The sequence below is a fragment of the Vanessa atalanta genome, chromosome 26 (genome assembly GCF_905147765.1).
Source record: "Vanessa atalanta chromosome 26, ilVanAtal1.2, whole genome shotgun sequence".
NCBI classification, from domain to species: Eukaryota; Metazoa; Arthropoda; class Insecta; order Lepidoptera; family Nymphalidae; genus Vanessa; species Vanessa atalanta.
The window spans coordinates 3,979,406-3,996,363 of record NC_061896.1 but is presented as its reverse complement, the minus strand read 5'-3'; the positions used below and the strand labels follow the sequence as shown (position 1 = coordinate 3,996,363).

General features: G+C 32.2%; 3 protein-coding genes across 4 annotated transcripts in view; 2 read left to right on the top strand and 1 right to left on the bottom strand.

Annotated features, from left to right (window-relative positions):
- Positions 1 to 6,986, top strand: part of LOC125074009 (E3 ubiquitin-protein ligase CBL) — a 77,136-nt gene extending 70,150 nt beyond the window's left edge. Inside the window, exons 10-13 of one of the 2 annotated variants that reach the window (XM_047685173.1) lie at positions 4,047 to 4,284; positions 4,904 to 5,019; positions 5,478 to 6,093; positions 6,207 to 6,986. In XM_047685173.1, coding sequence (XP_047541129.1) covers positions 4,047 to 4,284; positions 4,904 to 5,019; positions 5,478 to 6,093; positions 6,207 to 6,424 — 1,188 coding nt within the window. In that variant the 3' untranslated portion in view covers positions 6,425 to 6,986. Of the gene's footprint in view, positions 1 to 504; positions 783 to 4,046; positions 4,285 to 4,903; positions 5,020 to 5,477; positions 6,094 to 6,206 lie in introns of those variants that run through there. The other variant, XM_047685174.1, reaches the window with a different exon arrangement.
- A 4,939-nt stretch (positions 6,987 to 11,925) lies between these two features.
- LOC125073873 lies at positions 11,926 to 13,259 on the top strand. The gene is made up of 3 exons (XM_047684956.1): positions 11,926 to 11,967; positions 12,253 to 12,321; positions 12,708 to 13,259. Exons 1-3 carry the CDS (start codon positions 11,926 to 11,928, stop codon positions 13,257 to 13,259), a joined length of 663 nt encoding a protein of 220 aa, XP_047540912.1.
- Positions 13,260 to 13,502: 243 nt separating this feature from the next.
- LOC125074046 lies at positions 13,503 to 14,693 on the bottom strand. Its single transcript, XM_047685267.1, has 2 exons — positions 14,624 to 14,693; positions 13,503 to 14,092 (listed from the first exon to the last, which is right to left on the bottom strand). The coding sequence occupies exons 1-2, from the start codon at positions 14,681 to 14,683 to the stop codon at positions 13,514 to 13,516; spliced, it is 639 nt and encodes a 212-aa protein (XP_047541223.1). The 5' UTR covers positions 14,684 to 14,693; the 3' UTR covers positions 13,503 to 13,513.
- Between the last annotated feature and the right edge of the window lie 2,265 nt (positions 14,694 to 16,958).

Sequence of the window (16,958 nt, the reverse complement as noted above, 5' to 3'; positions counted from 1 at the left end):
ATATTCGATTTAAATCTACAGTGTTATCAATTTAGAGCATTTTTCCAGCAATTATTTCATTCGGATCATTTGATTTTGTATAGTCTGTGCAGGTTTTATTGGATATTGGTCTAATGATTTTGACTCAGTATGATAGACTAACCAAACATATAAATGAATATATTAAGATTTGTTTTTTTTTTTTATATTTCTTTATAAAATAAGCAAATGACTCACTTGATGGTAAGTGGTCAGATATTGGCGCCGTAAAAAGTATTAAGCATTCCTTACATCGCCACTGCATCACTAACCTTCGGAACAAAGTTATGGCTCACTCGCCCCTCAAACCGGAACACAGCGATACAAAGTCCTAAGCTCCAAGTGATCTAAATGAAAAATGCTCATTCTATTATACTATTTATAAAATTGAAATTTACTGCATGAAGTATAAAGTTCATTTTTCAATGCACTCAAGTTTCATACGTCGCATGTAAGCATAGTCAAAGTATGTCGTTTGTTTCGCAGAGACGGACCAAGTCACAGCATGTTTAGTTCGCGGAAAATAGCGACGATAACATTCCATTATTATTATACATTGTTGCGGTGAAACGTTTTCGATCGATATTCAGTCGAACGTTTCAATGCGTAACGTTTCTGATGCGTAAACGTTTCACTACATACACGTGTGCTGAGTTGCACGCGCGTGATTTATACCTTGTATGCGGACTTTAGTTTAATCTGTACTGTCGCGTTATATCGTGTTTGCTTATGCAATATAATTAAATAAATCAATAGTTTTATTTTTTAAGAACTTTTCGTGTTTTTTTTTTTATTATTGATATTAATTTAAATAATTTTTCTTTTAAGGATTTCATATAAATTAGTCGCGTTTAAAATAAACATTTTATTTTATTGAAACATTCAAAATACGTATACATGTAAAATAATTAATTTCGTATTTTAAAGTAATCAACCAACGGTTGATTTTTACTTAAGAATAGCTACTTGAAGATTGACTAAGGCATTTCGTAGATTAACTTCAAATTATTTTATAATATAGTTTTATTGTGTAATTGATTGCATTATTATTAAGTGTTATCGAAATTAAATAATCCGCCTTTATTATACATTAATATAATATTAAACTACAGTCCGAATATAGATATGAATTAATTTTATCTTTAGTAAAACGTACTGTCATAGGAAAAAGAGAATTCGTTTACATTTGTATGTGTATTAATGTGACGACTTTTTCTTGTGATTGTACGTAATATTACAACGTTAAGATTTTTAGAAGTTAAATGATCGAATATTATTCACTTTGTACTGAATGTTTTTTTACTTCGAATGAATTCATATTATTTAGAATATTTTATATCGTAAACAATTATTATTGCAAATTTGACTGAAAATATTAATGTAATTTTCGAGTAAGTGATATCACAAAATGGCCGCGCTTTCGCGCCATTTTATCTTCCCCGGTGACGTAAAGAATGCAGTTTGTAGTTATTATTTTTTTATATAATATATATTTTTTTTATTTCTATAATGATATTTTTACATTGTAAGCTAGGACGGAAGTATTAAATATAATTTATGTTTAAATTATTGATTTTACATGGCATGGTGCAAGATAAATTAGTTGTTTGTATACTGTATGGATAGCTGTGCTCAAAATCCATTATTTAATTCGACAAAAAATAGTAAAATTTTTACTTGGCGTATGACGTCACTAGTACCGATAACAAAAAAATCATCACAATATATTTTTTCCAATGAAAAAAAGCACAGCTATACATATAAGATTCGGTTATGCATGTCCATAAATTATGGATTATAGTTTAAGGTTTTTTTTTTTTAATTTGCATATTATTTTTAGATTGTAGTTTTTTATGTTTATGATGTCCATGAATTATTTATTTATAAGTGTAATTTAAATGTTGACAATATACGCTTGAATGAATGTGCTTTTTGTTTTTTCTTTGCGTCTGCTTCCTCGCTTGTCCTATCATTATCCTATGACACAACAATGTTTTTCTGATTGTTTTTTTTTTTATTATTCAAATTTTATAAGACGATGGCATGACTGCATGGAGCATGAATTGTTATATTTTTGTGTACGACTGACTCATAATTGTTGTTTCATCTACCGATTTAATTACATTATAACTCATCAGATTTATTTAGCCTTTATATTGTACTCGGTGGGCTGAATTTAGATGAATAAAAAAGGGAGGACTTAATATCGAATTTCGAGGTATCATGTAAACACTATTCTTAGTAGGGTCTTACGTCTGAAGATCAAGAGGTTTTCAGACACTTAAAGAACACGAGACAAGTGAACGATAATATTTGTGGAATAATGATGGCCTCCTGATATTTTAAATTCTAATTTTGACGACTTCCGTGGTCGAGTAGTGTGTACACTGGTTATCATGGGTACGCCACTCCGAAACCGGTTTCGATTCCCGGCCGAGTCGGTGTAAAAAAAGTTCATTGGTTTTCTAAGTTGTCTTGGGTCTGGGTGTTTGTGGTACCGTCGTTACTTCTGATGTTCCATAACACTTAGCTTTAGCTACTTACATTGGGATCAGAGTAATGTATGTGATGATGTCCAATATTTATTTCATTTGGCCACGCCAATCATTCTCAAGGTCAATTAGCCAGTATATATTATACTGAAAAAGTGTGTATAATAGATGCACTCTCTGTTCTCTCATTATCATGGTCTGGTCTACCATGAACCACTGGCTTTACGTACTTTTCGAAGCTTAGGCATTTTTTTTGCCAACTTTCAAACTTCGGAGAATTATTTGACATAAAAACAAATAACTTTTAATTGGCCCGATCCGAGGTTTGAATAGACGACTAACCAAATGAGCATTTTGAGTTATTGGTATCGATAAGGATAAAAGTGTAACACTAGCCGACTTTAAAGTACGATGTATTTAATTCATTTTTCACCAATATTGCAAAAAAATGTAGGAAAAAAAACTCCAACACAAAAGTATTCATGAATATTATATTTAGGGTATTAAATTAGTAAACCTTTTATATCGCGTACAATTATAGGGTTTCTGTAATACATAGTGGCCGACTAAACCTAGAAAAGTATTTATTTTCAAATTAAATTTACATTCACAAAACAAATGATAGAGTTCTTTTTTTAATTTGTGTTAGAGTAGGAAGCTAATAGTAGTAGTAATACAAGATAGCTTGATCTTTTGACAGATGTAGATTTTTCTGATTGACATGACTTTGCAATGACGAACATATTATTTTCTTAATTTAATGATTTTAAAAATTGTAAAAATATTTAAAAAGATACATATAATACAAAAGTTCCTAAAGATTCAAACGTTATCCGAAAATTTTAAGATTTTTTCTATTATATACCTACTATTGCTTCAAAGTAAAATTTAAATAGAAACACTGAAAATAATAGACGCTTGTAAAATGTTACACCGGTCGGACGGTAGGGACGCGAACAATTTTTTGACAATACAATTATAAAGTTTTTAGAGTATATTTTTAATAATTTAAATCTTAATTAGATCACTCGTTGATTTCGATGTAATACGATAAACTAGATTCGTGTTTGTAAAGTAAGAGCTCGTTCAAGGCGGGTCAGGGAATATTGGATACACATGTTTCAGAATTTCATTTGATATATTAATAATTTTCCACTGATTAATGTTAAATACACGAAGCACGTGAAAGCTCAATACTGCTTGCCGGAGTTGATTTCAAGTACATCGACTACGTGTTCTAGCCCTATGGCTGTAACCGAGAGCCACGTCAGCTCTACACCACGCTTACGTGAGAGAGATCATTTATCACGTTTTACAAGTTGCAAGCGACAATAATATTGAAATTAAAAAGAGTATATAAATCATCGTAAATCAAGCACGCGAGGCCACTCGAAGCCTACGACTGTGCACGATGGCCGTGTCGAAGTCAGTAGGACGAGTTCGGGAGACAACAAAAGAATTTTTACGTATTACGATTTCCAAACGTAAATAAGTGGGGTCAGACACGAATTCCACTACAAAGAGCCCCCGCCCCAGGACTGGGCGGAGTTCAACGCGGCCACGTCGACGATCGACGCGCTGCGGCCCGGCGTGCGCTCGGCCGGCGCGTCGCCGCGACACTCGCCGCGCGCCGCGCGCCGCGCGCCCGCGCCCGCCGAGAACGCGTACGGGGAGCTGCGCGCGCCGCCGCTGCCGCCGCGCAAGAGCCTGTCGCCCGCCGACACCATCGCCGCCGCGTCCAGCGTGCAGGACCTCGCCTCGGCCTCCGTCGTGGGTACGTTGTACGTCGTGGTGCGACGGACCTTCGGACTCGTTTTCCGACACAGGCTGTTGTCGAAGGGCCTTCTCGCCGGGTCTGTTTGGCTGCTCGAATCATCCTACAAATCTGACCACTGCAATACTAGTATTGCTGTTTGCCGGAGTGTCTAAAGTCACCCTTGGATTTTTTGTTAAAAAAAGAGAATTTATCCAAAGACTATAAAAGTAACATTCATGCTATTATAAGTTAATAAATCTCAGTGACAATATTAAAAAGGAAAAAAAACTCAGTTTTAAAGATGCAAATTTCTATGCCTCGGCTTTTCTGCCATTGGACGACAAAAGTTTTAACAACACGAACTTGACGAGAAGGCCCTTCAACAGTCCCTTCAGTCTGTATCGGAACACGAAATAGAAAGTCTGCCGATAATAAAAAACAAACCAACAAGTTTTGCCAACAAGTACTAGTACTAGTTGCAATGGCAATCTACTTGGCAGCCTCTGTCCTCAAAGCCGATAATAGCACGTTGTGGTATAATAAGCCGACTAAGTCCATATACATAGACATATCGTTCCTCGTTTGCCTTCAACCTTTAATAACATTATTTTACAGAAAGATTTCTTTTTTCAATTAGAACCTCGTCGCCGCTCGTCCCTGGAACCTGAACCAGATTCCAGACATCGCCTCACCTCCGTCATCACAGGTTCAACTGAGACTATCACGGGCCTCATCGATACCAGGAATCACGAGGTAAAATAGTTTTAAATACTCATATAATTGTTTTAGGTAAATGGTCTTATTATCGAATAGTTTTAGGAACAGTGTTTATTTTGATCACTCTAAAATCTTACAGCTGCAAAATAGATTATTTATTAAATTATGACTTTAAAGCAATTTAAAAATAAAGGGGTATTGAACCCCTTTATTTTTAAAGTTAGATCAAATTTAGTCTTGTTCAATCGGTTAGATTAAGTTTAGTCTTAGTTTTCTTATACACGAACTCACTTTTTTATGTAAGATGTCCAAATTTTGGCCAAACGCCTCTTCTACTATTAGTAGGATTCGGCTATACTTTCACTTGATCTCGCTGAATACGAGGATCACTTGTGAATATAAAGGCATATAAAATCAGTGACTTAAGCATTTCGCGTGACCTATCCCTTCCCTTACAAAACATCAACATGAAAGATTTTTATAACATTTTTCAGATACCTCCAGATCCAAGAGCATTCGAAAAACCAAGACGAGCTTGCACCCCCCAATCAAACAGTAGACCTTTACCCGCTCCGCCACCCGAACGACAACCATTAGACAGAACACCATCGGACCCTAAACCAGAAAAATCCACAGACAACCGACCCGAACGACACATAACGGATCGGCCAGAACGTTCCGCTCCGGACAGATTAGCCGACACCAGACACCAGAACGACCGACTCGCAGACAAGGAGAGACACGACAGATCATCAGAATGGTTAGAAAATAGAAGCGTTTCAGACAATAGAACGGATAGATCTAATTCAGAGAACAGAATCATGGACAGGCACACGGAGAGATATATGCAAGAAAGACACATAGACTTCCGAAATCCACCAGAACGACCAGATAAACCAGATAGACAAAACGATCGATCGAGTTTCGACCGAGATACAAGAGTGGAAAATAGAGCGCCGCCAAGACAAAGATCTTTACCGTCAACTACTAGCGGAAGCTTGGACAATCAGCCGACGAAATCGACGACAATGCCGAAATTTCCTTCTGAAGAGATCAAGGATCCGCCTTACGAAAATGTTGCGGTGGAGAAAAATGAATTAGCGGTTGCCCGTAAGTTTATTATTATGTACCGATAAGGACAGAAATATGCTTTCATCTCCTTATGTGTTTTTGTAACTTATAATATATAACAACTCTTTAAACTTATTTTTTCTTTGTTACAGCCAAAAAAATCAATCCTCTGACCCACGACAAGCACGGCAGGAAGTACGGTGATAATGTGTCGTATGAAAATATAAATTTAGACTACATTGCTCGTTTAGTCGGGGAGGGTTATCCAAAAGACATTGTAGTGAGAGCATTGGGTATCACGCGGAATGATCTAGAAATGGCTTGCGATATATTACACGAATTCGGGTCTAAAATACAGCATAAGTGTTAAAAAATTGTTTTAAATTTAGCGGCACTAATTTTTGACATTTTTTAGTCTGTGGTTTTAAAATGGCTATGCAGATTTTTAATATGGTAATCTTTTGGTGTTGCACGCTTTGATTTTTCTCAATTAATTGTTTTTTTATTAAAATTATTCCGTGATAAATATTAGGTCTAAATTTTAAATCTAATTAAATAGAAAGTTTCATAAATTTTATAGAATTATTAAATAAGCGACAACGTGGTTATATGGCGGTTTAGCGTGTTGAATCTATTAGCGTTTTCGTCTATGAATTTAAAAAAAGAATATATTGTACATAAACGCGTTTTAAATTTTTCAAATGTTACGGGCTGGTTAGGCAAATTGTAAAAAATGCCAGATTCGCATATGGCAACACTAGATATAATGCACACATGATCGATACAACCGATAGTATTATAGATTTAAAAAATACTTTTAGCTTAAAAGATACTTTAAAATGTTGTATTTATTTGCGGTTTAAATAGTTTAAATACATTATAATTTTTTCCAGTGTTTCTCTAATCAGTATTCGATTCTCGCTATATTTTTTAACAACACTAGCTTTGTATATAAACATATATTTCTATATTTTCGTATAAAAACGCTGTCTTAAAAAAAAATACTTAAAAATTGCATAAATATATATACATATTTATTTTCATAATTAAAATATGTAATTCGTCACTTCGACTTATGATATTCGCAATAATTTAGAATCGATTTTAAATATTGTTTAAGTAAATATAATACTTACACGACTTCAACCATTCGGTTCACAGACGGACAAAAGTAAATTTATTTACCGATGAGCTTAAATCACGAAATATAAACACGACAATCATTTTTTATATTCGATCTTCTTGATATTTTTCTAAATAAAATAATAATAATATTGTTATTGATAAAAAAAAAATCAATATGAAATCGAATCGTTCGTTTTAATCGATTGTGAATGATGAATGAATTGACTGAAACTTAGGTTAAAATACGACTAGTCTTAATCTTGCTATGATTCTTTTTAAGTCTTATAATATTACAATAGTAATATCTATAGAATTGTAGTTATTGTCCACGAGCCTCTAGCATATGAGTACATATCCACCAATCAACTAGTCAAACTAACGGACAAAAGTCCACATACATAATAACCTGTAGGCCTAATCGAGATGCAAACTTCTCAGGTATTTTGTCCTTTTCGCACCTGTAGTTGTGTCGAATCTATAAGGTTTGCTGTCAATGTCACACTTGATGTTACTACGGTGTAAGAGAAGGACAGAGTACCTTTATCTAAAATTGTAACAATTAATTTGTCTTTGATAGGTTGGTTTTTAATTATTATTTTGTCAAAACCTCATTATAAATAGCAATATTTACGTCAAAAGTAAAATTAAATCTAAGGAAAAATAACTAATTATTAGTAAGCATACACATAGAGAATGGATTGAAGAATAGCATCAAAAAATTGACCATTGTTTATATAGAGACGAAGCGATTGAGCGGCCGATACCTGTCTTCTTTCCTTGTTCATAATCGTTCCGTCTCTGTCACACTTATCCGCCCATATTTACTTGACAGGGAACTCTTAGTCCATTCTCTATGTCTATTAAATAAATAACCAACTTAAAATGCTACAAATTTATCTGGACAGGTAAACTAACGACGCCATATAATTCAGTGATCAGATTTGTTTTTTTTAAACCATTTTTCAATATCAGCAAAGGTCAAATGAGGAGTCATTATAAATAATTGCAAAAATTGTACGAAATTATTTTACCCTATTTAGCGCAAAAAAATAATAATGGCAACACTGAAATCGATGACATTGACAGTCGCCGGGCCAGATAAATTTGTTTCTTCATTGAATTGTACACCGTGGGCTCATAATTAATTGTAAAGAACTATTACTGCGATATTTCATATGCCTTTTGAGATAATTTCTTACATCATGTACAGAACTTCAGAGTAAGTGTTCTGCTTCGGCTAACATCATATTTTAGCATGACTAGTACACTAATTACAGACTGTCATAACGATTTTCATAATTCAATTTGAAAAAGTGAGAGAAATTTAATGAGTGGCTTCTCTATATGATCCAAAATCTTAGTTCTAATGTTTTATAGGTTTTTCCGTCTCACTCGCACAGCTTGAAACTATTGTTGTTTTTAGAAACGACATTGACACTTATTAGTTAGTAATAGAGTTTAAATTAAAAGTGTTTTAGGATCAAATTACTTTAGACAAACGTTTTTGTAGATTATAATACGAATGTTTCCGATGTTTGCCGATGCACGATAATTATTCTGAAGTATTATAACAATTCGTTTCAATTAAATTAGTTTATAAATTGACATTGTAACAAAAACGTCAAAACAATAACACTATTACTATTTTACAAATAAACAAATATTAAAACATGCACTTTTATACGTGACAGAAGTAAAACCTCGTTCTGAGCCGTTGCGAATAAACGTGACATAGAATCGTTGCATTGAAATCTCACTCAAAGAACTTTCACTAATTCAAATTGCGATATTTTTTAATAATTGTTTCTTTGTTGATATTCTGTAAAAAATATATAGAATGTAACTCTAGGTACGTACAATATAATATTCTAAACGTAACTTTAAAAGTGATAACGCATTATGATAACCAGAATAACGCAAACTTAACGCGATTTTTTCATAATTTTTTCGCGCGATTTGAATTTAAATTTGACGTCGAAAGTTTGTAAATTTTAACTCTCTGAAGTTTTTATTATTATAATAATTATTGTAATTTTATACTACTTTAATAGCACTAATACTTGATATATACTGATTAATTTAAAAAATAAACCTATTCCATATTTTATTTTTCATATTTTATGACGTTTATTTTTTATTGTCTGTAGTCATATTTTTTTAATTGTCATTTATAATGAATAGCATTATTTATTTGCTTATTTAAATATATCGAAATAGAAATCCCTTTATGTCAAATTAATAAAAACCTGCCGTTTATTTTAAACAGTTATTTTTATCAGGTCACGTTTAAATTTTTTAATTGGCAACATTGTGATTATTACGGTACCAATTCGAAAAGTGCCCGTGATTGTATGAATGAACTATTAAATTTAGTATCATATCATTCGACAATATTTAAACGTTTATCATGCACTTTTACTAATGTTAGTTGTTGATTACAATTCTAATGGCGGTATCGAAAAGTATAACTCTGATGGATTTCCACTAGATATGTGTAATATATTTTATTTTAACTGTAGCTGAATTTAAATTTGTCATTTTAATTATTTCAATATTAGCGGCCTTTTAATTTCATTGTTAAGCGGGTGATTAGTAAATAAATACTGTCTTTTTCTTCCGAATGTTAAAGCAATAATGGAAGAAATAGAGAATTCAGTGTTTAAGTAAACATTCGGTAAAGTTTTAAATATTTTATCTCCTTAAATTTGTTTACAGCAACAAAATTGTTTTAATAAATTATGTATCGCAACAACTCTAGTGGAAATTTATCAATAACATGAAGATGGCAACATTTTATTTTTATTTTTTTAATCTTTATTTATGGTGGATTTGTATAAATTGAAAACGACGAAGATCTTTTGTAATATACTTATTTTAATATTTCATTGAGATTTTTTCCTTGCAATATAAAAAACAATTTTATTTGTTTCGGCTTAAAGGAAAGGTATGTTTTGGTGAGGCTAGGTATTGTTTACGCTTTCATCAAGGTATGTTTCCAAATATATTTAAGCAAAATTATCTTTGAAGTTTTATTTAAACCCAAATATTGTTTAAAGAACTCCTTTGGCTTCTCAGTGGCACACAAAACAGATAAGAGAACAGAAACGTCAATTTTAATATAGACTTCCTTGTCCATTGAAGCGGACATAATTTTAATATGATTTTAATAGCAAAACCTTATCATAAACTAACTTTAATAAGATCTTAAAAACTTAATAGGTACCTAACTATTTATTTTATTATCAAAAAAAAAAAAATTGAACGCCAATAAATCAGAAAATTCGACTGAAATTATCATGACTAGGTTTTATGATAAGCGCGTACAAACCTACAAGCGCGTACAAGCCTATAGAAGATATATGTAAAGTACCTATGTGTGTAAGCGATTGCGTGTGAATTTTGGAATGAGTTTAATTTTTTGATCCGACTTTCTCAGTTTGTCACCGAGTATACTTAAATAGGCAAGGTTTAGTACCCTTTTCCTCCTTTTGTCAATTCAATTATTTTTGGTTCTTGCTATTAATGAGCTGTAATGCTATCAACAAAAAAATATTTAAAAGTGTTCCCCAAATTTTCAATAATTTTTATAGATGAATTTCGACCATTGCGTAACATTAGTATAGAAATATGTAACAATAAGGTTATTTTACTATTTTAAATTAATTAATGACGACAAAACAATGCACCAGGTGAGACCTCAATTTTTTTGGTATCGCTGGAGAAGTCCTATCCCACATGAAGATTGGGTGGTTAGTCCCCACTAAAAAACAACGATACTCAATCCATCTCTTAGGAGGGTAAAAAAGTTATATCATATTACTTAGAAAAAGGGTTATGCATAAAAAAAGGCCTTTTTCTGCTAACTGTACTTTTTAAGTACCTACTAGTAATATGATCTAGTTTTATTTGCCAACATTAAAAGATCGAAGTAAACATAAGGTACTTCTATTAGTAACGTAAATAATCAAAGTACTCAAAAGAAACAAAACCCTATTCACAATTCACTTAGAAACATAAAAACATGTTAAAATGAATTCGAGAAAATGAGATAATGAAAAAATAGTATTATAAGCGTAAAAAGTTAATGTTCGGAATCATAATTACATTTCTGCGTATGAAAATCAATTATTCATCGCCAGAACATTTCGCTATGGATTTTATATACTTAACGTTTTTATGTATTACGGTAAGTTACATCAAATAAGATTATAAAAGGGTATTAATTCAGCAGTTCTTGTAAGGTGTTCATTTTCGTATTTGAAATATATTTTAAGATGCACTTATTGTTTACATAAGATTTAAGTTTAAGCAAATAAATCTGGCCTAGTTATGTTAAAAAAAATACTAACTAGGAATAGTTTTGTCAATGCAAACAATGGTTGCATGGGCCCATTGGTTCATGGGGATCACAGTGAACCACGATCATTTTATTTAAAATTTTTTTTTTTGAGGTTCGCCCTCATTGGCAAACTAAACAAACTTCAAGTATAATATGTTTTACATTTCTAAGCACGAAATTGAAACTGGGTTTAATATTTTTTCGATAATAAAACCCCAGTTTTCACGTAGCCTGCCGACTAACCGACTTCACTTCCTAAGTTCGGCACGCCACGTTCGTTTTCATTATAGACAAAGGGGAATTACCTTCATTGTTTTTTGCAAAGTGTCCCCAAAAAAATTTATGACTGTCACGATTCTGTACTATCAGAAGATTGGAGTTCTTACTCAACGAACTCTGATGCGTAGATGAATGGAGGATCTGAACTCAATGGGTCGGTGACGGTGAAGGTACATCAACCTCACTTTAATCTCTTGGTCAATGGTCTCATTTAGGTTCACACAATGACTTGTCAGACATGGTTTTATTTATAACAACCTGCATCAGGTGTTAATCAGCTTATTTTGAATGTGTTGCTGTAATGGCCATGTTACGTCACACTTTGTTAATGTAGGTCTCGTGGAGGCCTTAGCTTTTTAGCCTATCAGTGGCCATAGATGAAATCCTCTTGCTATCCATAGTGGTAGTACCATTGTCGATACAAATAGAGTTTATCGGCACCCGTCTTCCGAGAGGTGGTCATCGCACTGGAGGAGGTAGCAGAAAGTAAGCAAGGGCAAGGTGATGCCGCTAATACATGCTCAGTATTCCTCTCTCAAGCCCTCAAAGCCGAGGGATGCCTATAAGAGCTTGAGAGCTGCCTAGACGGCAATAACAATATCCTCTTGACCGATTTCACCCACGATGCCCATTATCAAGAGAGACTAGGCCATTGCGCCGGAAGAGCCCCAGGTACCTAACGATGGAAGGAACAATTTACCAGAGAAAAAAGGAAAACATGAATCATATCCAAGTAAAACCAGGGAAAGAAGCTTACGATAATATAAGTCTAGAAATATAATTTATAATATTACAACGACAGTTACGTAGGACATTTAATTAAGCAGACTATTTGCTAATAAAAAATGTCATTGCGGTCATTTAACCAATCGTGTAGCTTATTTTTATATTATTCTTTTGTTTTTTATAGTTCCATCAAACATCTGGTCAATTCCAAGAACACATAGACCTACAGAAGATATCTAAAATAATGTTTAGAAATGAAAAATACAATATTCTTAAACCAACATTACATGTTGTAAGAGATCATTTCAAAGACTTTATACAAAAAAGGAACAGCGGAAATTTTCCAACAGATAAAGTATATTTAGATAAAAATGGTTTTAGACATTTTTGGGAAGGCATGGAGATCTCTAGGCCTAAAAGTTTACGCAAAGCTGATTTATCTGACAAAGCAATGACCTTAAACACTGACAAAGAAAACATATTACTTAAACTCAATAAGAAAGAAATTTCTACTGTCAATAATTTTAATAAAAATGACACAACAGTCAAAATTAAAGATAAACCAAGAAGAAAGAAGAAAATAGAAGTAGATATCTTTACTCCAGCTAAACATAGTTTAAGAGAAAAGTCAACTGTTGTGAAAACTACTTTTTTTTGTCCATTTTTTGGTGTTATTACAATGTCTACTAATGTTGGTAATAATTTTAATAATCTCAAAGATACTGCAAGACATTAATGATTATAATATTAAATACACAATAATTTAAATAACATAAGATATATTTAAAATAATTTTGATGTATAAGTATTGTATAAATGTTGTAAAATTGTTTGGTTTTTTTTTTTTTTAATATTCATAATGAATTTAATATTAACGACCTTTTCGAAATCAACCATACTATCATATTACGATAATATTTCCTGTATAAGAGATTTAAATATTTGAAAAACAATCTATAGTATTAGAATCATCGTTAAAAATAAAGTAGCTTATTCATCAAAAGGTTTGCTTGTATTAACTTCGTCTTTAGGACCATCCATAAATCTTCGATTAAATCTCCTCGTCATATATGGATCTTCGTCGTCGTTATCATATTTATAAACATTAAATGTATTTAGAAAACCGTTCACAGCTGTTTTTAATGCTCTTCTATAACTAGTTACTGGCATTTGTCTTCTCAACATGACTACCGGTTCGAATGGTATGATCATACCAGCTGCGCTTGCTAGGAGAGGTATTAACGGTGCAGGTAAATAGAAAGAAACTATTTCCATCACCCCATTTACAATACATGTTCCTATATTTGTAAGAACGGATTTTATTTTCGGTGTACACAAAAATAATTGTATGGCAAATGTTATTTTTTTATAAAAGCTTAGTACGGGTGTGGTGTTTTCAACTTTAGCTAGTTCTGATTTGTTTTCTTTGTGTGATTCGAACTCTTTGTCTAGTATTTCATTGTTCTCATCAATGACATTAGAGTTTAGGGATTTATAAGGTTTGTCGTCCGATGTTGTGGTTTTTTCAAATTGATCATTTATTTCCGGATTATAACCGTCTGGTTGAGGCTGAAAGGCATTTTATTAACAGTTAAATTTTAACATTTATTATTATATTATTTAAAATATAGTCAAAACTACTGGTTTTATGTGTAGAAAAATAAGCGGAAAATAAAAATCGAGGCAAGTATTGTGAATCATTAAAATTTCTATAAATAAACCTCACACATATTGAATACAATCCGGAATAAATACGATCAGGCAGAAAGTTCACACTTGTTAGAAATAAAACGCAATAAAGAAATAACACATTTTTAAAAAATTAAAAAGATATCTGAGTTTAAAAATAAACGGAGAAACAGTAGAAGATTAATTTCAGTCCACCCAAGAAAAAAATTAAACATTTTAATAAAAGCCATAGACAAATTTATACACGCACAATTAAATAAAAATTAAATGAATAAAATAAACAATGTGCAATAAGAAACTAGGTAACATTTTAGACAGTAGTAGGTACCCAGTTGATTTCAGCGGTCGCTAAAATGACGAAAAAATATTTAATAAACTTAGTAAAGTGTAAAAAATACAAAATTATCTTACTGTTGCTTCAAATAAATATATGTTAAGCATAATTGAAGTTGTAACCAAAAGAAAATACATATTTGTTGCAAGAAATGTTTTTGTAACTCGGTCGTAAAATTGTAATTTACAACAGTAACCAATAATATTTTATTTCAAATAAATATATATATACCTTTGTATTACAATAATAATAATATTTATTCCACAAAAAAGCATCTTTATAAACAGTTAGATAGTTGAAACACAGATCAAGTACTGGCTGTCCTAGCTAGGCTAAATAAATAACCTGTGTTAAGGATAATCAGTCCTTTCCCCGAAAATTGAAATTAACATTAGAAATATCGCCTAGGTTTATCGCCTACAAAAAAATTGTTATTTAAAGTTTTTATACGTAAATAAAATAGAGAAATGTTTTTGTGTGTATTGTTTTTAAATATTATATTATATAATAATTATTATTTATTTATTGGAAAAAGTACACCATCAACTTATCACTAAGCACTTAAAATTAATATCTGACTTGGGTAACATACAGAGTGATACGTCTTTAAAGGTGTAAACAACATTAATGATAATACATGCAAATAAAAAAAAAGTTTAATTATAATTAAACATAATCTCATAAAGTAATCAGCCAGTTTGTGATTTGTACAGACTTATTTTTATTTGGAGGTCGAAATCTGTGCAATCACTACTGGGAAGGTACCATCCACTCATCACATATTCTACCGTTAAAAAGCAATACTGCAATTTGTGTTCGGTTTGAGGGGTGTCAGAGTGTTAAACAGTAAAGTAGCCCATTTTTTTGTCTCGCTTTCTATAATTTATAAATAATGTTATTATGAGTGAGAAATTTCAACATGAAAAACTAGGAAAAACCAAGAGATATGTCAGACCTATTATTTGTACATAAAAACATTAATAGTCAAATCAATTTTCCATCCTTAATACGATTAAGCCGAACTCAAGGTCACATAGAATTATCCTTTGTTAGGTCGCAATTTTCCAATTCCGTGTAACAAAAATTGCGGAATGGTGTCTCATTATTCATTTCACTTATTTGCATGATTCTCCGCAATGCCTTCCTTCACCCTCTACAGCAAATTGAAATAGATATACAAATTAGCAGGACCGGATTTTGGAGGTCTGGAAGCCCTGGGGCCACGAAAGAGTGGAGGCCCTGGGCAACAAAGGAGTTGACTGAGATGGAGATTTTACTAAAATAAAATTATTAAATCTTCGGAACCTTTATTGTAGGGCCTCCTGTGCAGCCCCCAGGGCAGTTGCGCCGATTAACCTCCCCTAAATCCGGTCATGCAAATTAGGGACACAAACATTTTAGACTACTTGCCCGCGACCCTGCAATCCTCCAACCAAAGCATCTTCTTATAACTTTACTTAAAATTAAATTAGATTCTAATTATTTCAAAAATATTGACGGATACTCATATTTCAGAGATTCATCGTCGATTAAAAAAAAAATAATTAAACAAGATTATTTGCGTAAGCGTCGATAACGCGATTTTAATTAGAAAATTATTGCGTTCCAGCCACACACACGAGAAAGTAACATAAATGTTTGGGTATTATCTCTTAACAATCATAGAGTAACAATGAATATTTTACTCGTTGCCGTAACGGCATTCGTTTTAATAACGAGTGTTATGACCCAGGTGAGTTGTTGCACATTTATGACTGATGTCTTTTTAATTTATTTGACAATCACGATAACTTTTGTATAACTAAAGACCTTATTGAGAAACTGTGTCTAAATTTCTGAGCCAAGAGATGCTATGGCGTAGCAAGGCTGATAGAAGTACCGGACCCGTAACAAAAATGGGCAATTTATTAACATACTTTTTGTTTATATCTATACATATAATAAAATTGGAGTGTCTGTTTGTAATATTAAAATAACCCATTTTTACTAAATGCATATGTATGTATACAAGGTACATATACCAAAATAACATTTTAGTTCCGGATATTCTCTGGAACGACTGAGCCGATTTCGACGGGACTTTCACTGTCAGATAGCGGATGTAATAAGAAGTAACTTAGGCTACTTTTATTTTAGAATTATATATACTTAGAATAAAAATAAAATCACGCTACAATATCCAAATAACTTAAATTCAAACAACGCGCTCGTAGTCGCGGACACAGCTAGTATTATATAAATACAGATAACTTTTTTTCCTTGTAATGGTAGATAGCTTTTGAAACAGTAATCAGTAGACGTCGAAGATATCGCTTAGTAATAATTACGTACGTCAGTCATCCCCACACCCTACTTAGCCTTATTATAACACACCTAGCTAAGTCACTGAAGACCATGCCTATCAGTTCCGAG

Bases quoted from the DNA above. Each gene is read 5' to 3' on its own strand.
- LOC125074046 (XM_047685267.1), bottom strand. From the start codon at position 14,683: ATGTATTTTCTTTTGGTTACAACTTCAATTATGCTTAACATATATTTA. The intron at 14,093-14,623 runs GTAAGATAATTT...AATGCCTTTCAG, and splicing joins TATATTTATTTGAAGCAACA to CCTCAACCAGACGGTTATAA.
- LOC125073873 (XM_047684956.1), top strand. From the start codon at position 11,926: ATGAATGGAGGATCTGAACTCAATGGGTCGGTGACGGTGAAG. The intron at 11,968-12,252 runs GTACATCAACCT...GTCTTCCGAGAG, and splicing joins ATGGGTCGGTGACGGTGAAG to GTGGTCATCGCACTGGAGGA. The intron at 12,322-12,707 runs GTATTCCTCTCT...TGTTTTTTATAG, and splicing joins ATGCCGCTAATACATGCTCA to TTCCATCAAACATCTGGTCA.